General features: G+C 49.2%; 1 protein-coding gene across 4 annotated transcripts in view; it reads right to left on the bottom strand.

Annotated features, from left to right (window-relative positions):
• The window catches only part of LOC141172519 (cyclin-dependent kinase 11B-like), a 57243-nt gene that overhangs the window by 13359 nt on the left and 21628 nt on the right, over positions 1 to 22256 (bottom strand). For 2 of the 4 annotated variants that reach the window (XM_073656822.1, XM_073656823.1), the window contains 5 exons: positions 21511 to 21638; positions 18201 to 18311; positions 15817 to 15939; positions 9071 to 9166; positions 7419 to 7568 (listed from right to left, as the gene is read on the bottom strand). In XM_073656822.1, the coding sequence (XP_073512923.1) occupies positions 7419 to 7568; positions 9071 to 9166; positions 15817 to 15939; positions 18201 to 18311; positions 21511 to 21638 (608 nt within the window). The remainder of the gene's footprint in view (positions 1 to 7418; positions 7569 to 9070; positions 9167 to 15816; positions 15940 to 18200; positions 18312 to 21510; positions 21639 to 22256) is intronic. The other 2 variants (XM_073656824.1, XM_073656825.1) reach the window with 1 other exon arrangement.

Raw genomic sequence — 22256 nt, 5'->3', positions numbered from 1 at the left:
AGAAACATAAGATAAAACGTCAAGAATGGGCCAAGAAATATTTTAAGACTGAGTTTTCAAAGGTTTTATGGACTGATGAAATGAGAGTGACTCTTAATGGGCCAGATGGATGGGCCAGAGGTTGGATCAGTAAAGGACAGAGAGCTCCACTCCGACTCAGACGCCAGCAAGGTGGAGGTGGGGTACTGGTATGGGCTGGTATCATCAAAGATGAACTTGTGGGACCTTTTCGGGTTGAGGATGGAGTGAAGCTCAACTCCCAGACCTACTGCCAGTTTCTGGAAGACAAGACTTCAAGCAGTGGTACAGGAAGAAGTCGGTATCGTTCAAGAAAAAGGAGATTTTTGTGTACTCACCGTAAAATCTCTTTCTCTTAGCCTCTAATTGGGGGACACAGGACCTTGGGTGTTATGCTGCTGTCCACTAGGAGGCGACACTATGCATAATCTGAAAAAGATTAACTGTGGCTCCTCCCCTGCAGTATACACCCCTGGATGGCATCAGCCATCTTCAGTTTTGTGCAAAAGCAGTAGGAGGAACGTAACATAGATAACATAGTCATGCCTATGAAAATGCAACTATATAAGAACTCATAGGAAAACCAATATGAGAACTCAACTTAACGGCCTGGAAGGGCAACAGGGTGGGAGCTGTGTCCCCCAATTAGAGGCTAAGAGAAAGAGATTTTACGGTGAGTACACAAAAATCTTCTTTACTCTGTCGCCTCATTGGGGGACACAGGACCTTGGGACGTCCCAAAGCAGTCCCTGGGTGGGAAGCAATGGACGAATATTGTGTAGACGGGTCCCTATAATTAGGGTACTGCCGCCTGCAGAACACGTCTGCCCAAGCTCGCATCTACTGAAGACTGGGTATGAACGCTATAGTGATTGGTAGAAATTGTGTAGGCTGGTCCAGTTGGCTGCCTTACACACTTGTTGTGCCGAAGCCTGGTGCCGAATGGCCCAGGAAGCCCCTACCGCACGTGTAGAGTGTGCTGTAATACCTGCTGGAAGAGGAGAATTTTTGAGGCGGTAGGCCTCTTGTATGGTGGATCTGATCCACCTGGCAAGGGTAGCTTTAGAAGCTGGCAGACCCTTGAGGCCACCTTCCAGAAGGAGGAAAAGAGAATCAGATTTCCGGAAGGGCGCAGTGCTAGACACATAGATACGCAATTCCCTGACAAGGTCAAGCGTATTGAAAGCCTTTTCCACTCTATGAACCGGAACCGGACAGAGGGATGGTAGCGAAATTTCTTCATTGAGATGGAAGTTGGACACAACCTTCGGAAGGAAGGATGGAACCGTACGAAGGACTACCTTTTCCTGGAAAAAAATCAGGAAGGGCTGTGTGCAGGAGAGTGCTGTGAGTTCAGACACCCTGCGTAGCGAGGTGATTGCCACGAGGAAAAAAACACCTTCTGTGATAGAAGACGGAGTGGGACTTCCCTAAGGGATTCAAAGGGTGATTCCTGCAATGCAGCCAGCACCAGGTTGAGGTCCCACGTTTCTAGTGGTCGTCTGTAGGGGGGAACCAATCGGGAAACCCCCTGAAGAATGTTCTTACTTGCGGTTTGTAAGCAATGCACTTTTGAAAAAGCACTGAAAGGGCTGACACCTGGCTCTTAAGGGAGGCCAGGGATAGTCTGGTTTCCAGGCCCGATTGGAGAAAACAGAGTACCCTAGGTAGGGAATAGGGTAGTGGGGTTTGTTTACGAGATTCGCACCAGGTAAAGAAGGCTTTCCAGGTACGGTAGTAAATCTTGGCAGAGGTTGGTTTTCGTGCTCTGATCATGGTTCCAATGACATCTGGCGAAAAACCTGCCTGGGTTAGAATCCAGGTCTCAATGGCCACGCTGTCAAATTGAGGGCCTCTAAGTTCTGGTGGTAGAACGGGCCTTGTGATAGAAGATCCGGGCGGTCGGGGAGACGCCAGGGTACGTCTGCTGTGAGTCGTACGATGTCGGCGTACCGTGTATGCCTGGGCCAGTCCGGTGCAATTAGGATGGTTGGTACTCCCTCCTGTTTGATCTTCCTCACCACTCTGGAAATCAGGGGGAGAGGTGGAAAAATGTACAGGAGCTGGAACTGGGTCCAGTCCTGAACCAGGGCGTCCTCCGCTAGCGCTCGCGGGTCGCGTGATCTGGCCATGAAGTTGGAGACTTTGGCATTGAGATGAGACGCCATTAGGTCCATGTCCGGAGTACCCCAACGATGTCAGATCTGTTGAAAGATTTCGGGATGGAGAGCCCACTCTCCCGAGTCTATTCCTTGCCGGCTGAGGAAGTCTGCTTCCCAGTTGTCTACACCCGGAATGTGGACCGCAGAGATAATGGAGCTCGTTTTCTCCGCCCAGTGAAGGATGCGTGTCACTTCTTGCATCGCTCTGGCACTGCAGGTTCCCCCTTGGTGAATGACATATGCCACGGCTGTGGTATTGTCCGATTGTACTCTGATGTGAGAGGCTGCCAGTAAGTGATGGAAGGCTCTCAACGCCAGGAGGATGGCACGAATCTCCAGGATGTTGATGGGCAAGGTTGCTTCCACTGGGGACCACTTGCCCTGTGCTCTGTGGTGTAGGTGTACTGCACCCCAACCCGTCAGGCTAGCGTCTGTGGTCAGGACCTTCCATTGACCTGGGAGAAAGCATTTCCCTTTTGTTAGAGAGGACCGGTTGAGCCACCAGTGAAGGGACTTCCTGGTTGACAACGTCAGCTGGAACTTCCTGTCGAGGGAAGAAGAGTTCCTGTCCCATGACTTGAGAATGTCTAATTGGAGAGGTCTGAGGTGAAGTTGGGCAAATGGAACCGCTTTTATTGCCGCCACCATCCTGCCAAGGACTCTCATGGCAAACCGGAGATCGAGGGGGTTTGCTGAGAAAGGTGCGAACTCCTAAACGGAGAGGCAGTGCCTTGTCCTTGGGAAGGAGTATTAGACTCCTGGAGGTATTTAGCATTCCCAGGAATGTCAGAGACTGGTTTGGGGCTGGTGACGACTTTTGTAGGTTGACTAACCAGCCCAGGTGACTCAGAGTGTCGATCGTGATTGAGACACTGAGCTCGCAGTCCTTGAAGGTGGGAGCCTTGACGAGGAGATCGTCTAGATATGGAATGACCACTATGCCTCTGGAGTGTTGGATGTGCATGGTGGCCGCCATGACTTTGGTAAACACTCTGGGGGTCGTGGCGAGTCCGAACGGGAGAGCCACGAACTGGTAGTAGTCCTGGTCGATTGCGAACCTCAGAAATCTCTGATGGGCAGGTGCAATCGGTATTTGCAGGTATGCATCTTGTATGTCTATATTCTCCTTTTTCCATGGATGCGATGATGGAAAGAAGGGACTCCATACGGAAGTGACGTACTCTTACATATTTGTTGAGCTGTCTTAGATCTAGTATGGGCCGTGCCCCACCTCCTTTCTTGGGGACTAAAAATAGATTGGAGTAGAACCCCTGGAAGCGCTCGGCTGTTGGGACACGTATTATGACACGTGCTTGAAGGAGTGAGGAGACCGCTTGGTGAAAAGCTTTTTCTGGCGGTTTTGGGGGAACAGATATAAGGAATCTGTTTGGTGAGTTGGAAGTAAATTTTATTTTGTATCCTGAAGATACTAGTTCCCTGACCCACCTGTCTTCTGTAATAGGTAGCCAGACTTGATGAAAGAGTAAAAGTCGGCTGCCTACAGGTGGAGTGTCTTTTTGAGTCCGTGAGTCATGATGAGAATTTTTTTGGATTTCCCTCTTTTTGATTGGCCTGCATTTGACTGCCAGGTCTTGTCCGACTTTTGTGTCGATCTCGAGTCTTCCCTGCGTGTGAAGCGGCTGTTATTTTGTGCTGGCCGAGAGACGGACCAGCCGGAAGAGTTCCGAAAGGATCGGAATCTAGCTTGGTTACGCTTGTTATAATTGCGTTTGGGGTTTCAGTTAGGGAAGAGAGGTACTCTTACCCCCAGTGGCGTTGGATATCATTGTGTCCAACCTTTCACCGAAAAGCCGACCGCTGAGGTATGGAAGCTGCGTGAGGGACTTCTTAGAGGCTGGGTCCGCTTTCCATTCACGTAGCCAAAGGATACGCCGAATAGTGATGGCGTGTGATATTGCCCCCGCTGCACCTCTTGCAGAATCCAGAGCTGCATGAAGCAAGTAGTCTGCCACAACTGGTATTTGAACTGCTTGTTCCGACAGTTCAGGGGCAGAATCTTGTAGGTCAGTTTGTAGATTTTTTGCCCAAGCCAGTATGGTCTTGGCTGCCCAGACATGAAGCGAGCACGGGAGCTAGGGAGGCTCCTGTGATTTCGCAAATTGAACGAGCCATACTTTCTACCTGCCGGTCTGCTGCATCCCTGAGGGTTGAGCTATCTGGCAGTGAAAGAAGTGCCTGTGAAGCCAGCTGGGAGACTGGGGGGTCCACTGCTGGTGGGTCTGTCCATTCTTTGAGGATAGATTTTAAATTCTGAATGATTCAAGAAAAACTTAGGCGGCTTCAGGGCTCCTTCAAATGAAATGTTATCTTGTGGTGCGTCCGGGGTCGGATCAGAGATATCCAGCACCCGATGTATGGACGAGATTATGTCCTCAACTAGTGCTGTATTGCTAGGTGGGCTTAGAGTTAGGGATCCATCAGTTTCTTTGTCTGAGTCGGAATCTTCTGACTCCTGTGTGTCACTAAGGTGTCTCCTAGGTGAATCAGAATGGAGTATTTCTCTGGACGGGGAATGGTGCGGATAAATATAATCCCTGTCCCTGGTAGGGGACTGTCTAGATGACCTGGGACTACGGTATCTGTCCCTAGACAGGGATGACCGTGTGCTGTGTGATGACGCAGATGAGCGTGACCTATGGGTGCGCTTGCGTCCTGACCCTGACCTGGATGTGCCTGGGTCAGTATGTGGCTGAGTCAGACTTTCCCTTTGCTGGGTAGTCTAGCAGAGGTATGACTTTGCAGAGCCTGAATCAATTGTCGGTCATGTTATCTATGAACTGTGTCATAGATTGTGACATTTGAGTGGCCCATTCCACTGAAGGGTAGTAGGGGCTGCTTGGGACTCTGGCACAGTAGTCTGCGTACAATCCTTGCAATGCGGATATGCCGCTGGGAAGAGCATTACTGCAGGCTTCTCACCACTCTGGAAAGGCAGTCCTGCCTGGTTTTCTTAGACTTTGAGCCCGTCATAGTGCACCTGGAGTGGCTATGCAGGGGGGCTAACTGTGCAGAGGAGGATACAGAGTATTAGAAAATTCACAGCTGAGGGGTAACTCAAGCTGAGAACTTACCCCACCAATGTGCCCCTGTGAGCAGCGCTGAAAAAGCCTGGTCCTGTGCCTCCCCGGAGACATGGCTGGCCTGTGAATGTCCTGCAGCAGTAATGGCCGCTGTAGCTCTTCTCCTGTATCCTGAGGTGAAGGAGAAGGGGGGCGGAGCGCTGCAAGGGCGGCAGTTTCTATGGAGATGCGCGCCCTGCAGCCTAGATCCGCCCCCTGTGTGGCACCACAGAGTGTCAAAATCGTCATCCGGGGGGGCGGAGAATGGGTGGTAGCTTCAACTAGGCCAAAGCCGCGGTCTAAATTTATTTTCTATGCCCAAAAGGGCTCCAGGCCGGCGCTGTAGTCCGGGGGGGGCGGTTCAGAACCGGAACCCCCCGGATTAAAAGGCAGAATGGCGGTGGGGGCATAAATGGAAGGGGGGCTCTTAAGAGAGCCCCCTTAGGCGCTTTTAGGGAGAAAACTTCCGCAGGTGTAGAGCCTGTGAAGGCCTGTGCCTGTATGTGCCATGGCTGCCTGCACTCCCCCCGGCTCCTACAGGATCCCACAGACAGACTGGGGCTCCTGCATTGCTGCTGGTCCTCGGCCGCAGTGTGCTGGCTGGTGAGAGCTGCAGATGCTGCCGTCCAGGCCCTACCTGATGGTGTCTCAACCTAATACCCCCAGGGGGGATTAGGGAGGGTGCCGCTGTCACCGTCAGGGGGCTTTTGTCCTCGCCTCAACTTCGGACCAAGACTGAGGGAATTGGGGAAGGAGGGGGGTTCTCCACTTCGAGCCTGACCCGAGGGGCCGGAGAAGGAGCAGCATGGTGGCTACGCCATCTCAACTTCAACTGTGCACCCCATAGTAGGGGGCAGAGGAAGGAGCCATGCCGGGGGTCTCTTAAGAGACCCTCTTTTCTTCATCTGTAATCCTGTGCTGAAGCGAGGGACGAGTGAAGGTCTGAGGTGTGCCTCCTTGCGACACTATGCAAAAACTGAAGATGGCTGATGCCGTCCAGGGGTGTATACTGCAGGGGAGGAGCCACAGTTAATCTTTTTCAGATTATGCATAGTGTCGCCTCCTAGTGGACAGCAGCATAACACCCAAGGTCCTGTGTCCCCCAATGAGGCGACAGAGTAAACATGATTTTCATGCAGGACAATGCTCCATCACATGCATCCAACTACTCCACAGCGTCGCTGGCCAGTAAAGGTCTAAAAGAAGAAAAAATAATGACATGGCGCCCTTATTCACCTGATCTGAACCCCATAGAGAACCTGTGGTCCATCATAAAATGTGAGATCTACAGGGAGGGAAAACAGTACACCTCTGGGAACAGTGTCTGGGAGGCTGTGGTGGCTGCTGCACGCAATGTTGATCGAAAACAGATCAAGCAACTGACAGAATCTATGGATGGAAGGCTGTTGAGTGTCATCGTAAAGAAAGGTGGCTATATTCATTACAAATTTTTTTGGTTTTTGTATGTCAGAAATGTTTATTTCTAAATTTTGTGCACTGATATTGGTTTACCTGGTGAAAATAAACAAGTGCGATGGGATTATATTTGGTTTTTAGTAAGTTGCCTAATAATTCTGCACAGTAATAATTAACTGCACAAACAGATATCCTCCTAAGATAGCCAAATCGAAAAAAAAGCCTACTCCAACTTCCAAAAATATTAAGCTTGGATATTTATGAGTCTTTTGGGTTGATTGAGAACATAGTTGTTGATCAATAATAAAAATAATCCTCTAAAATACAACTTGCCTAATAATTCTGCACACAGTGTGTGTGTGTGTATAATATATATATATATATATATACATACATACACACATACACATATATCTATATATACACATATATCTATATATCTATATCTATATATATAATGAATGCACTGTGATTTCTTTAGCAAAAAAAGTTTCCAGGAAAACGATCTGTGAATATGGAATTATTATGTCTTACATGATCAATGAAATAGGAAAATTTGTATTTGGAGCGCTTCAATAAAAATGACCTGATTAAAAAAAAAATGTCGGTCGTGTGAAACCGGCCTAAGAATTATATTTCAAAATAGACAATTTGCTCCCAGGCACTTGGACAGATTTCTGGGACTGTGGGGCCATATGTAGCTGTGTAATTCATGGGCATAGAGCAGTGACAATATTACTACCTGCAGTCTGTTCTGATGCAGCCTCTGAGTAGCTTCCAGTCTCTTCCTCTTCATCCTCTTCCTCCTCATCATCTTCCTCTTCTTCTTCAGGCTCTTCTGACTCTTCAGAACTGGTCTCCTCTTCTTCTTCCGTCCCTGATCCAGACTCAGCTGGAATCATATTACAAAAAAATGGTCAAGACTTAAAAAGAGCAAATATCCTGGTAAAGAAAACCAAATTTAAGCCTCTCATATATAATAAAATTAAAAAAAAACACAAATGTTAATTTTGTGCTGAAACCTCTGGAACTTTAAAAGGGAGACACTAGCAGGCTCTCTGCTGTCTCACAATTTTGACAAGCTATGTGAGACTTCCTGCTGGAAAATACTACTGTGAGGAGGCGAGTGGAGTGTGCAGCATGTAAACACGTGTGAGATCTGTGCTGTTGCATTGCTTCTTATAGAACTGAATATCCATGATATAGATTCCTATGTATTATGGTGCAGAAACAGCAGCAGAGGTAAAGTCTAAAGCCTTCTCTTCTGTGTGATTTGGCTCATGGTGGCTCTTTACAGTATGTAGTAAGAGATGTATTAAAGGGATGGTCCACTACTTGGACAACCCCTTCTTGATCTAAATGTTTGGCCCCGATAAAATAAAAAAGCCTATACTCACCTCCCGAGCTGGCGCCGTTCCAGTGGTGTCAGCACTCACGGTCCTGGAGCTCTCGTGCGGTTGTTGTGACATGTGACCCTGGCGCCCAATCAGCGCTGGCATCACTGTCCCCACCTCCTGTCGAATTGAACATGAAGGGGAGGCGGGGACAGTAACGCCAGCGCTGATAGGGCACCGGGGTCACGTATCACAACAACAGCACGGGAGTCCCGGGGAAAGCGAGTGCGGACACAGCGGGAACGGCGCCAGCACGAGAGGTGATTATAAGCTTTATTATTTTATCTGGGCCAAGCGTGGGGTATGACAAGGAGTTGTCCAAGTAGTAGACAACTTCTTTAATAATTTAATACCCATTTAGCACATTAACTCTTTAGAAACTGTGATGTTCTCCTCCTGCAGACTAACCATTTAGAAGCTGCCATGTCCTCTCCCTCTAGACTGCAAAATACACTGTAGATATTATTACATGCCAGACAAATAATATTCTGTATGTAGTGAAATTCAGACTCCTGTTTGGAGGTGAGGGTAATTTTTTAAACCTGCCTCCCTGGAATATTGAGGGAAATCATCCGATTTACTAACACAGGTAAGAAAAGCCTTAGAATTTCTTCTTCTATCACTTTTTTTCCCTCTTACAGGAACTGACAGATCAACTTTAATACATATAAGAGGAGGGGATCGCAGATAAATACATATTGGCTTATTTATTAAGAGTGAAGTAGCGCTCGCCAGTCTTAACGAAGAGCTCGCTGAAGTACAATGTGCCCAATTCATTAAGAGATGCATTTTCCAAGTGGTGTGTGTCTTGGCAGAAATGCGACTTTAGTCAATTTTGCAAGTTTTCAAAGCGTTTACACCACTTTTCTGGCCATTCCATTTGTCAGTAGGTTGTGTCTGAATCTATCAGGAATGGTTGGACAGTGTTAACAGTATGTAGGGACACCTCCCAAAAACAGACCTACGTCTCAGCTTGTCAAATATCACTAATAATTTGTACCTGTCGAGGACTCCGCAGAACTTGTTTTTCGCTCGCTATCGCTGATATCCTGCAGGTCAGATAGCAGATCCCGCATGTCCGGTCGGTCATCTTTCACTGAAAAAAGCATAAATAGTAGTTATTATACAGCAGCGATCCAAAGCAGCATTACTCTGCAGGGTCTGTTCTCAGTGGTACATGAAGATGGGTCACGGTGGAAGCGAGAAGAGGGATTTCTGGTACTCACCGCAAAATCTCTTTCTTGGAGCCTTCATTGGGGGACACAGGACCATGGGTGTATGCTGTTGTTGCTAGGAGGTTGACACTAGGCAAAAAAGAAATAGCTCCTCCTCCGCAGTATACACTCATCTACAGGCACCAAGCTCATCAGTTAGTGGCTAAAGCAGTAGGAGGAACATAAAATAACCAACTATGCAATATGCAACGGGGCACAATTGTGAAAACTAAATTAAATGCCCAACAGGGCCAACTGGACATATGCCCAAAATCAGGGAGGGTGCTGTGTCCCCCAATGAAGGCTACAAGAAAGAGATTTTACGGTGAGTACCAAAAATCCCTCTTTATCGCTTCATTGGGGGACACGGGGCCATGGGACGTCCTAAAGCAGTCCCTAGGGTGGGAGAACACAAGATAGCCACCGCCGCCTGCAGAACCTTCCGTCCAAGACTGGCATCAGCCGAGGAATAAGTGTGGACCTTGTAAAGGTGTGGAGTGAAGACCAGGTTGCGGCCTTGCAGATTTGTGAAGCCGAAGCATGATGGCGAACCGCCCAAGAGGCCCCCACCGCCCATCTGGAATGAGCCCTTACTCCTGGAGGGGGAGGTTTGTCTGAGATGCGATATGACTCCAAAGTGGTCGAACGTATCCAATGGGCGATGGTTGACTTGGAAGCAGGAAGACCCTTGCGACGCTCCTCAGGGATGACAAACAGGATGTCCGAACACCCAAGGTAGGCTATTCTAGAAAGGTACACACGTATAGCTCTGACCAGATCCAGTTTGTGCAGGGATTTCTCCCGTGGATGCACTGGGGCCGGGCAGAAAGAAGGCAAAACAATGTCCTCATTGTTGTGGAAAGAGGAGACTACTTTCGGCAAAAAGGAAGGCACCGGCCTGAGCACTACCTTGTCTTGATGGAAGACCAGAAAGGGCAACCGACATGAGAGGGCTGCGAGCTCTGCAACCCTCCTAATTGAGGTAACAGCCACCAGAAAAAAGCCACCTTCCAGGAGAGAAGAGAGGCTGAGGTGTCCTGAATGGGCTCAAACGGGGGCTGTTGGAGGACGCTTAGGACCATATTAAAGTCCCATGGATCCACCGGGGGGCCATAAGGCGGCGCGAGGTGAGCGACCCCTTGTAGAAACGTCTTGACCGGAGGACGGGAAGCCATGTTACGTTGGAATAGAATGGACAAGGCCGAAACTTGGCCTTTGACAGTGCTTAGAGAGAATCCCGCCTCCAGGACAGACTGAAGAAATGTAACAAAAAGGACATGGGAGCTAGCTAATCTTTCTCGCAGTGACGAAAAAAGGCTCTCCAGGTTCTGTGGTATATGTGAGAGGTTGCAGGTTTTCTGGCGCTAATTAGGGTCTGAATGACGCTGTCCGCAAAACCCGCCTTCCTCAATACTGCGGCCTCAACGGCCATGCCATTAAATTCAGAGAACGAGAACTCTGATGAAGAATAGGAGAGAGAGGAGGTCCGGACGGTCTGGTAGTCTTCAGGGGGAGTCAACGAGCAGGTTTACTAGATCTGCGTACAAGACGCGTCTGGGCCAATCCGGGGCTCCTAGAATTACCGGTACTCCTTCTGTCTTGATCTTTTTGACGACTCGAGGGATCAATGGTATAGGGGGAAAGAGATAGGGCAGCTGGAACTAAGACCATGATATGACTAGCGCGTCTTGATCGATCGCGGGACCGGGCTACAAAGGATCGGACCTTGTGATTTAACCGAGACGCCATGAGGTCGACGTCCGGCGTGCCCCACCGTAAGCAAATCTGATGCAACACCTCGGGATGGAGAGACCATTCTCCCGAGGCAAGGTCCTGCCGACTGAGGAAGTCGGCCGCCCAATTGTCGACCCCCGGATTGTAGACTGCCGAGATTGCTGGAACTGTGTTCTCGGCCCAAACTAGCACTTTTGCCACCTCTTTCAAGACGGACTTGCTGCGCATTCCTCCTTGACGGTGTATGTATGCCACGGCCGTGGCGTTGTCCGATTGTACGCAGACTGAGAACCCTGCTAGAATATCCTGCCAGTGACGCAACGCCAGGTAAATTGCCCTCATCTCCAAGATATTGATCGGTAGGGAGACTTCGTGGGGACTCCACCGGCCCTGCACTGTGTGTTGAAGGAAGACAGCCCCCCAACCGATGAGGCTGGCATCGGTCGTGACCACCTGCCAGCAAAGCGGTAGGAATGACCTCCCGGGTCTGAAGGAAGAGGGGCGGGTCCACCATGTTAATGCCCTTGACACTTGAAGAGGTAACCTGATGCGTCGATCTAGAGACGACGGGTTCTTGTCCCATGCCGAAAGAAGGTCCAGTTGAAGAGGCCGGGTATGGAACAGGGAAAAGGCACTGCTTCCATAGCTGCCACCATTTTTCCCAGGACACTCATGCATAGGTGAAGAGAGTGTGGACTTGGGTCGGAGAGAAGGTGGATCCCCCGACGGAGAGAGTTTATCTTTTCCCTCGGGAGAAGGACCCGGGCACGGGTCGTGTCGAACTGCATTCCTAAAAAGGTTACAAGTTGAGATGGGACCAGGGAGGATTTGTCTGTGGTGATCAGCCAGCTAACCGAGAGAGCATGTTTAAGGTGATCTGGAGACTGTGGAGACAGTCCCTGAACGTGGGGCCTTTGATTAACAGGTTGTCGAGGTAGGGGATAATTACAATCCCATCTTGTAGAATGGCCATGACTGTAGCAATTACCTTCGTGAAAACCCTCGGGGCGGAGGCAAGCCCAAAGGGGAAAGAAGTGAACTGGTAATGTGCGTTCTGGAAGGAAAAGCGAAGGAACTTCTGATGTGGTGCGCGGATTGGGATGTGAAGATATGCGTCCTGAATGTCCACTGAACATAGATATTCCTCGGCTTCCATCGAGGCGATTACCGACCTGAGGGACTCCATTCTGAAGTGCCGGAAGCGTACTTGTCGATTTAGTTCTTTGAGGTCCAGGATCGGACGCAGTGAGCCGTCCTTTTTTGGAACAACGAAAAGATTGGAGTAAAAACCGGAAAACCTTTCCTGAAAGGGGACTGGAACTATGACTCCTGAGCGCAGATGGGAGGCGATGGCCTGAAGGAAACCGGGAAGCAGAAATGGTTGCGGGGGCGGGACCTGAGAAATCGTGTTCTTGGCATGGCGTTGAATTTGATTTTGTAGCCGGAGGTCACAATCTCCTTCACCCAGACGTCTTCTATTGCCGAGACCCAAGAGTCTCGGAACAGAAGTAGACGGCCGCCCACCCTGGGAGAAGTCCCAGGTGGGAGTGACCCGTCATGCTGAGGAAAATCTGTTAGATCGTGATCGGGATCCAGAGGGCTTGGAGGAGCGACCCTTTGCGCGCCAGTTGGGGGTGGGCCTAAAGGTAGGCTTACGTCTCTCTCGCTGTGCTGGGGTACAGTCCTGTTGAGAGGAGGGGCCCGGTTGAGCGAACTGACGAAAGGACCGAAACTGAAGGGAACGTCTCCTAGGAAAGGGGCATTTAGGTCTCGGCTGGGGAAGGGAGGTGCTCTTGCCCCCAGTGGCATCAGAAATGATCTGGTCTAACTTAGACCCAAACAGCCTGGAGCCTTGAAGCGGGAGATTTGTTAGTGATTTTTCGGAGGCCGGGTCGGCGTTCCAAGCCTTCAGCCAAAGAATTCTAGAATTCTACGTATAGGAATAATATTACTAGAGACGCGGGCTGAGCAGGCAGCGGCATCAAAGGACGCCGTGAGCAGATATTTCCCTGCGTGGGCGATCTGATCCGCTAGATCAGCCAGATCGTTTGGGGAAGCCGCCGTTAAGATGCCCTGTCTAAGCTGTTTGGCACATGCGGACACTGCTTTTGATACCCAAGTTGAGGCAAAGGAAGGACAAAGGGAGGCGCCAGCAGCCTCGAAGGCTGACTTAGCCAAGGCCTCAACCTGTCTATCCGTAGTGTCCTTGAGGGAGGAACCGCCTGGAAGAGACAGCACCGTCTTGGCCGAAAGACAGGAGGATCCACAGATGGGGACTCCGTCCATTTGTTGACAAGATCGTGGTTAAACGGGTATAGCATGTCTAACTGTTTCTTTCCTGTGAAACGCTTTTCTGGATGCTCTCACTGTTCTGAAAGACACCGTCAAATTCTGTATGATTAGAAAAGGTGCGAGCCGGGCGCTTAATTCTCTTGAATGAAACGGAGTAGTCCTGAGAAGGGCTCTCATCCTCTAACGTGTTGAGTGTGATTGACGGCCGATATAAGGCTGTCAACCATGTCCTGGATCTTGGAATATTGGTCCGTGTCGGATCCAGAGTCAGAATCTGATGCAGAGTCAGATCCCAAGGCGACCTCTGGGGAAGAGATGTGAGGGAGGGAGCATCTTGGAGTCTGGAGAGCTGAAGGATGAGCTTGTGTGAGTACGTTTCTGAGAAAGTACTCTCAGTCTGCCATTGGGAGGAGGGGGCAGGGGTGCCTGTGAATCGTCCGTGGGAACGTTCGGAGCGCTTGTGGCCGTGGATAACATAGGCAAGCGTTCTAGGACCTGCACCAGAGTTTGAGATACCTTGGTGAGGTCAGAGACAGACTGGGACATAGCAACAGCCCACTCCGGAGGAGAGGGAGTTCCTTCGTCCTGGGTCTGCGGGGGGATCCTGGGGTGCCAGCATGGTGGGAGGTTTGCAGGTTGAACAGAAAGCTGTTGTGAGACCCGCGGGCCACTTAGTACTGCAAAGAGCACAGGCGTAGTATGTAACTATGTGAGAGGGACGGATAGAGAGCCCCCGGGTTTTGAGCATATGTGGCTGACCAGGGATACCGCAGCGGAGGGAGCCTATGGGTATGAAAGGGTGTGGGTCGGTGCCAGGGCAGAGCCTACCCGGTCCTGAAGTAACCACGGTCTCGTGTCCCCCGTCGGAACTCCGGAGCGGAGGCTGGAGCGACCCGCTATAGGAGCTGCGGTGAAGAAGCTGCCAGGCAGAGTGGTGCTGCCGGAGCCAGGAGCAGAACAGCGCAGAGGGGCAGGGCAGGAGCAGAGAGCGCTGCCCTGAGTAACGAGGGGCGCCGAGGCTCTAATAGGCGAAAGGAATGGGGGCGGGCTTAAAAGACTCGGCTGCTGATAGGTCACCGGGAGAGCTGTGGGCGTTGCGGAAGCGTCACAATGCTCCTCGGCCCTGATTGGCCAATTGCCGGAGGGGGCGTATACCCGCCGGTAAGAGGAAAGGCCCACCCGAGACGCCCCCTGACTGAGAAAGCGCGAGCAGATTTGCTGCGCACAATGGAAAAGAAGGAGGGGGGGGTGGTGTGGGGGATGCCATGCTGCAGGAGACGCCATGAAGATGCGAGGAGAGGGGGCGTGGCCCAGGAAGCGCTGCTGTAAGTAAGCGCCGGTGGAGGGCAAGTGTGGCAGGCAGTGCTGGGAGCCAATATCCAGTGTTCTGAGGGGCCTGGGGCCTGCGGTTGTGAAGCAGCAGGAGGGGGTGGGATTGTACCTTTTGTTTAAGGTCCCAACACCTCCTCTTCTTCTTTCCTTCTGAGGATGGTCACAGGAGGTCCTCCGTGGATAGGGGGGGGATCCTGGCTCTTCCTCCGTCCCGCACTGACCGGTACTGGACAGTGCAGGAGACTGTGTCGACCCCAGAATCTGGGGGAAGGTCACCTGTAGGGACCGTCTCCCTCCCAGGCCGCTTTGAGGAGGGGGCTGGGGTGGGGAATAGACAAGGACTAGCCACCAGGAATCACCCTGAGACACCATGAGGTGACAGGGTATAAGTCCTGCCCAGCAGATCCGAGAGTGGGCTATGTGGGGAATGCACACTGCTCTCTCGGTCGCTTGTGAAATGGGTTAACAGGGGACGCAGTGTTACCGGTTAACCCTGAAGACCTGTATCTGAAAAATAAAGAACAAGGATTAATAAAACACAACAGGGTTGGATCAGTAGGATCCAGGTCTACCTCCTACAGACACTAAGTTTAAACTGGTGAGCTTGGTGCCTGTAGGCGAGTATATACTGCGGAGGAGGAGCTATTTCTTTTTTGCCTAGTGTCAACCTCCTAGTGACAACAGCATACACCCATGGTCCTGTGTCCCCCAATGAAGCGATAATGAAAAGAGGTTTTCTCACTATAGACCCCAGAGGCGATCAGTCAATTGCCCTGGGTACCGCTCCTGGAAAACTGCTGCTTTTGTCAAGTACATTGCAGCCAGGAGAGCATTAAGTAATGACTGCCATTAAAACAAATGGCTGTACGTCTGCCAGTACATATGGATAGGGTTATCTTCATTGGAAACCCCTTCCTTGATGCAGCACTTAGCCTCTCAACGCTGCTTCTGGTCATTGTCTGCAGTGCTAACGACAGCGGAGGAGCCAATCAGTGAGGTCGACGGCTTGTGCCAACAACTCGGGCAGAACCATTATTGTCCTCAGCGCTATCAACGTGTTGGCCGAGCTGCAGACCATAATGGACACTGGGTCGGCAGATGACTCGATATTACATCTATAAACCCTAACGAGCATTCTGGCATTTTTGCCATAATGGCCATTAGCATGGCTTACCGTGTTTCCGCAAGTCTCCTCCTTCGACTCTTTCCCGCTGTTGGCGTATGGGACTGCGGTTGGGGTAACTGGCTTTATTTTTGTCGCCATGCTCCTCTCTGGCGGTTCTGTGATGAGCGGATACTGCGGAGGAGAAAACGGAAATTAGGGCAATAAACGGAAAGCTTTGTGTATGTGCCGGGTACGGCCCAATCGCCTCATCTTTGTAGAATATCTTTCTAAAATACTCTGAGTTTCTATTCCTCTCCGTTCTTCTGCTTACGGTCAGGAATTCGAACCTTAGTCCTGATCGTACACACAAGAATGCTTGCTGTCAGTGAATAGAAAGATATAGGAAGCAATATTTCCGCGTGACGTTCGCTCTTATAAAACCTCGCATGAGAAGCAGGAGGGTTCAGTGCAAAGTGCGCAGATTTATGCCGGCGGGTGTAATCTCGACTGGTCCCCGCGCCAGAAGCACCTGACAATGGAAGCGTTAGAAGGAAAAATCTCTAAGCAGCCTTATATAACAAGACAAAATTACAGGCAACAACTGCAATGGAGAAATCAATGCTCCGAAAGAGGAAACTACAAGCGGCGGCAAAGTCAAACATTAGTGCTTGACCGAACGCTGCAGCCTCTTCTTACTTGGGGGAGCTTTTTCTTGCAAAAATCTCCAAAGCTGTAAATTAAAAAAGAGTGCAAGCAATAAAAAGAAAAGCGGTGACGAATGAAAAGCAAAGCAAGAACAGAAGGCGCGGCACTAAAATAGCCGTTCTCTTGCAAAGTGGTGTGCCGGTTTAGCCATTTATTAAAAAGCCACTGCAGCTACAAGTCCCTGTGATCTTCACTTGTATTGCGGTTGCTTCAAGGGAATCTGTCACCCCCTGGGCGATATCAGACCTCTACTATGGCCATACAGGATATAGAAAAGTAAATCTATACTTACCTGTATGGCCCATAGCAGAGGTCTGATTACAGAGAAAAGCATTTTAATCAATTTTTTTTTCCACAGGCTTGGCGTCTGGGGGAAGCCAAGCAATCCCCGCCTATGTGCTTATTATTCCCCTAAATCCCCGCCTATTTTGCTTAATTGTCATACCTCCCCTCCCCTGCATGTCACAGGGCCCTGTGACGTGCACTGTGCTCCCCGACTTCCGGGCATGCACAAAGCGCCGCTCACATAGAGCGCGCTTTGCTTCATCCCGGCCCCGTCTGCCTGTGCACTGCGCTGCAGGTTTCTATTGCGCAGGCGCCGGAAAGTGACAGTGACCCCTCGGCGCCTGCGCAATAGAAACCTGCGACGCAGAGCACAGGCAGACGGGGCCGGGATGAAGCAAAGCGACCTCTATGTGAGCTCTATGTGAGCGGCGCTTTGCGCATGCCTGGAAGTCAGGGAGCACAGTGCACGTCACAGGGACCTGTGACATGCAGGGGAGGAGGGGGGTATGATAATTAAGCAGAGAGGCGGGGATTTAGGGGAATAATAAGCACATAGGCTGGACGCCAAGCCTGTGGAAAAAAGAATTGATTAAAGTGCTCTTCTCTGCAATCAGACCTTTACTATGGGCCATACAGGTAAGTATAGATTTACTTTTCTATACCCTGTATGGCCATAGTAGAGGTCTGATATCGCCCAGAGGGGTGACAGATTCCCTTTCAGTGTTACCCCTATGGTAAAAGTAAGCCAAATGATTTCCACCACGCCAGAATATGATGTGTGTTCACCAAGAGGCAGTAACACGCTCATCATAGAATAATACTAATGACGGTAAACCAGAACGGCTGGAAAAAACATTGCTGCGGTGGTCATATAATGTTACCACGGAAGCAAAGTCAACACATGGGACCAGAGGTAAGTGACAGAAGAACCATTTAAATAGTAAGCATATAACAGTGTCTTGTTTTTTCTTTTGAGCATTCCTAAATGCTCAACTTAAGAAGCCAAATCCCTGAAAAAAACCCTCTGTGTCGTGTCACAGTGGTGGCCATTTCATTTGTCTGTGTATAGTAGGGTACAGAGGGGTTGAAATTGCCTTAATATCTGAGGCTGACTACACAACTCTGGTAGAGACTTCATGGGCGATTGTGTCATATCAGACAGCAAAAAGGGTACAGCGATGGGCACCTTAAGGGACCCCCAAATATTATATGTTTGTGGGATCATACAGGCCTTGTTGACATTAGTCATAACAAAGAGCCCACATTATTCTGCCCTTTGATAAGACAGCCAGAGAGATTTCATAAGAGTATATATTTCAATCTCTCTTGCTGCCAAGAGTCATCTGCAAAACATTACTGGGAGCCAGCTTGTCTGGCTGAGAAAAAGTTCTGAGGATACAATGCAGGACAGGACTGCCACAAAGTTAATGTCATATAAATGGTTTTAAAAAGCCAAAACTTACTTTGAGTGCTAAACTCTACAAGTATTCTTGACTCTGCACTGTACTGCATTCTCTCAGTCTCCTGTAAGAGCCCTGGCTTCCTGCGCTCAGCAAGCGCAGATCCTGCGAGCCCTAGAAGGCATGTTGTATAGGTTGGCAAGTGCATGACTAGCAATTAGGCGTATTATTACTACCAATTGATTGCTACCAGTTCACTTTAGGAAGAGAGACAAAAAAGAAGATAGAATAATGGTGCTCTATATTGTATTATAAACTATAAAGAGTAAGTTAACAAAGTCTGAAATGTTTGACCTTGAGAGACAATCATTTAACATTTTTTTTTTAGCATTATTTTATTTGATGGATCTTCTCAACCAGATTATCAAGCTGTTAATATTCTTGTAGAGTGCCCCCGCAGGAGAAATCAAGCATTACACAATGCCCATTGAAACCAATGAGCTGCCAATGTAATCCCCAGACAGCCTGGGTCATTCAGAACCAATGTTCTGCCACTTCCATCAAGCACCCCATTTGAATCCCCAAAAAGTCCTGAAAGAGCTATAAAGTACAATGAGGGAACTGTCAAATACATTGCGATTTTTATTCTGGGGCATCTTTACAGCCAGGCACAAAAACACCTGTCCGAAAGATAGAAAAAAAAAAAAAGCACAAGCAAAGTCCATTTGAACTCCGGTTGTCTTATTTTACGGGGTCATTATTACAGGAAAGGGCAAGCATGGGGGACATTATTACAGGAAAGGGCCAGGATGGGGGACAATATTACAGGAAAGGGCCAGGATGGGGGACATTTTTACAGGAAAGGGCCAGGATGGGGAGCAAAATTACAGGAAAGGGCCAGGACGGGGGATATCATTACAGGAAAGGGCCACGACGGGGGCCATTATTACAGGAAAGGGCCACGACGGGGGCCATTATTACAGGAAAGGGCCACGACGGGGGCCATTATTACAGGAAAGGGCCACGACGGGGGCCATTATTACAGGAAAGGGCCACGACGGGGGCCATTATTACAGGAAAGGGCCACGACGGGGGCCATTATTACAGGAAAGGGCCACGACGGGGGCCATTATTACAGGAAAGGGCCACGACGGGGGCCATTATTACAGGAAAGGGCCACGACGGGGGCCATTATTACAGGAAAGGGCCACGACGGGGGCCATTATTACAGGAAAGGGCCACGACGGGGGCCATTATTACAGGAAAGGGCCACGACGGGGAACATTATTACAGGAAAGGGCCACGACGGGGAACATTATTACAGGAAAGGGCCACGATGGGGAACATTATTACAGGAAAGAGCCACGATGGGGAACATTATTACAGGAAAGGGCCACGATGGGGAACATTATTACAGGAAAGGGCCACGATGGGGAACATTATTACAGGAAAGGGCCACGATGGGGAACATTATTACAGGAAAGGGCCACGATGGGGAACATTATTACAGGAAAGGGCCACGATGGGGGACATTATTACAGGAAAGGGCCAGGATGGGGGACATTATTACAGGAAAGGGCCAGGATGGGGGACATTATTACAGGAAAGGGCCAGGATGGGGGACATTATTACAGGAAAGGGCCAGGATGGGGGACATTATTACAGGAAAGGGCCAGGATGGGGGACATTATTACAGGAAAGGGTCAGCATGGGGGACATTATTACAGGAAAGGGCCAGCATGGGGGACATTATTACAGGAAAGGGCCAGCATGGGGGACATTATTACAGGAAAGGGCCAGCATGGGGGACATTATTACAAGAAAGTGCCAGGATGGGGGCCATTATTACAGGAACGGGTCAGGATGGGGGCCATTATTACAGGAAAGGGTCAGGATGGGGAACATTACAGGAAAGGGCCATGATGGGGGGACATTATTACAGGAAAGAGCCAGGATGGGGGACATTATTACAGGAAAGGGTCAGCATGGGGGACATTATTACAGGAAAGGGCCAGGATGGGGGACATTATTACAGGAAAGGGCCAGGATGGGGGACATTATTACAGGAAAGGGCCAGGATGGGGGACATTATTACAGGAAAGGGCCAGGATGGGGGACATTATTACAGGAAAGGGTCAGCATGGGGGACATTATTACAGGAAAGGGCCAGCATGGGGGACATTATTACAGGAAAGGGCCAGCATGGGGGACATTATTACAGGAAAGGGCCAGCATGGGGGACATTATTACAAGAAAGTGCCAGGATGGGGGCCATTATTACAGGAACGGGTCAGGATGGGGGCCATTATTACAGGAAAGGGTCAGGATGGGGAACATTACAGGAAAGTGCCATGATGGGGGGACATTATTACAGGAAAGAGCCAGGATGGGGGACATTATTACAGGAAAGGGTCAGCATGGGGGACATTATTACAGGAAAGGGCCAGGATGGGGGACAATATTACAGGAAAGGGCCAGGATGGGGGACATTTTTACAGGAAAGGGCCAGGATGGGGGACATTATTACAGGAAAGGGCCATGATGGAGGACATTATTAAAGGAAAGGGCCAGGATGGGGAACATTATTACAGGAAAGGGCCATGATGGGGGACATTATTACAGGAAAGGGCCCTGGATGGAAAAGGACTGGGTCACTAGTGGATTAATCGGAGGATCCGTCTCGTTTTCCCTGGGTCAGCTTCATTCTCACTAACCTAATTTTGGTCAGTATTTGGAAGGCAAAATTAAGAGCGGAATTAACAGAAAGAAAGGATACTGCGGGGATCATCAGAGCAGGGAAGATGGAGGATTTAACAGCCAAAGTGATTTTTTCTTTCATACATTTCTTGCAGCTAGTTTAATATCTTGAACTCTTCCTTGCACAATCCCTTTAATAAAGGCTGAATACATCAAGTGCTTTCAATGAATGCATCTTACAGGGATTCTCCAGGATTCGGATGAAAGTCTGTTGACTAGCGTTTTTAATTGTTTCTTATTTCACATCACTAGGGGAATTTTTTGGGTTGTTTAAGGGAACGTTCTCAATGGACGTTTCTGCAGCAGAATTTAATTGTGGAAAGGCAGCAGCGTCTCGGTACGTTTCTGCGGACAAATCAGCAGAATATATTGACACGCTGAGTATTTAAGTCCAGGGTGGAAACTTTCTGCTGTGGATTTTCTCCACTTTTTTCATAATATTACTAATGTAATATGCAACCATGTGTTGGAAAATCAAGGAAATTTTGGAAGAGCTCCAACTACTATAAAGATGAACAATCTATAAAACATGTTGGAAGTTTTGATCCCTAAAATTAAAACAGCATTTTCATAGAGCCCAACACCAAAGTGACAGGACAGGGAGCAGATACAGTACCTTCTCTCCTGGCCTCCCGTCCTTTACGTCTCTCCTCGGCTCGCCTCTGTCGTTCTTTCAGTTCCTTCTGCTGTTCCCTCTGTTTCCTCTCGCGCTCACGATTGCGTTCCAGTTGTTCCAGACGGTCGCTGCAAGAAAGAAAGAAAAAAGTTCCATTAAAATTAAAGGAGCTGAAAAATCTGGTGTCCAGCCATAAGCTGATCACAGGGTGTCATACTACCGGGATCCCCAGCAATCAACTACAAATTATAGGTGAACCCATCATCACAGGAGAAAGAAAGCATTAAACAGTTCACACTAGGGTCTAAGTGGTAACATCTCTCTTGTGGAGAGTGACATGCCAGTGTAAGGAGACTGATAGCCCGTGCAATGCTTCACTGGGAAAGGAGAGGCAGAGGTCCTTGAACTCTAGTGCTTTCAATCATAAAAGTCAATATCGGCAGTTTAAAGAGTCTTGTCACATGACTTAGTGTCGGGGAAAAAGAGAATATATATATTTGTAACTTTTATATTCTTGTAACTTTTATACGCTTTTTTGCTAATGTACTAACCACCATTTTGTGTCATATAACAATAAGCTTTCCTTGCTACGTAATACTCAAATCGAAACTTAAACTAAGACATTTCCAGTGTTGCCAAGACTTATTTCAGAGAAACGAAACAAGATTATAAGCTGACGGCTGCAATATCTGCCCAGAGACTGAGATAAGGAGATGTGGACCAATCAGGAGTGGCCAGACACTGGA

Source organism: Phyllobates terribilis, unplaced genomic scaffold (assembly GCF_046119375.1).
Source record: "Phyllobates terribilis strain yellow unplaced genomic scaffold, ASM4611937v1 Scaffold_12__6_contigs__length_324123572, whole genome shotgun sequence".
Lineage (NCBI taxonomy): Eukaryota > Metazoa > Chordata > Amphibia > Anura > Dendrobatidae > Phyllobates > Phyllobates terribilis.
This window is presented reverse-complemented; position numbering and strand designations above follow the sequence as displayed.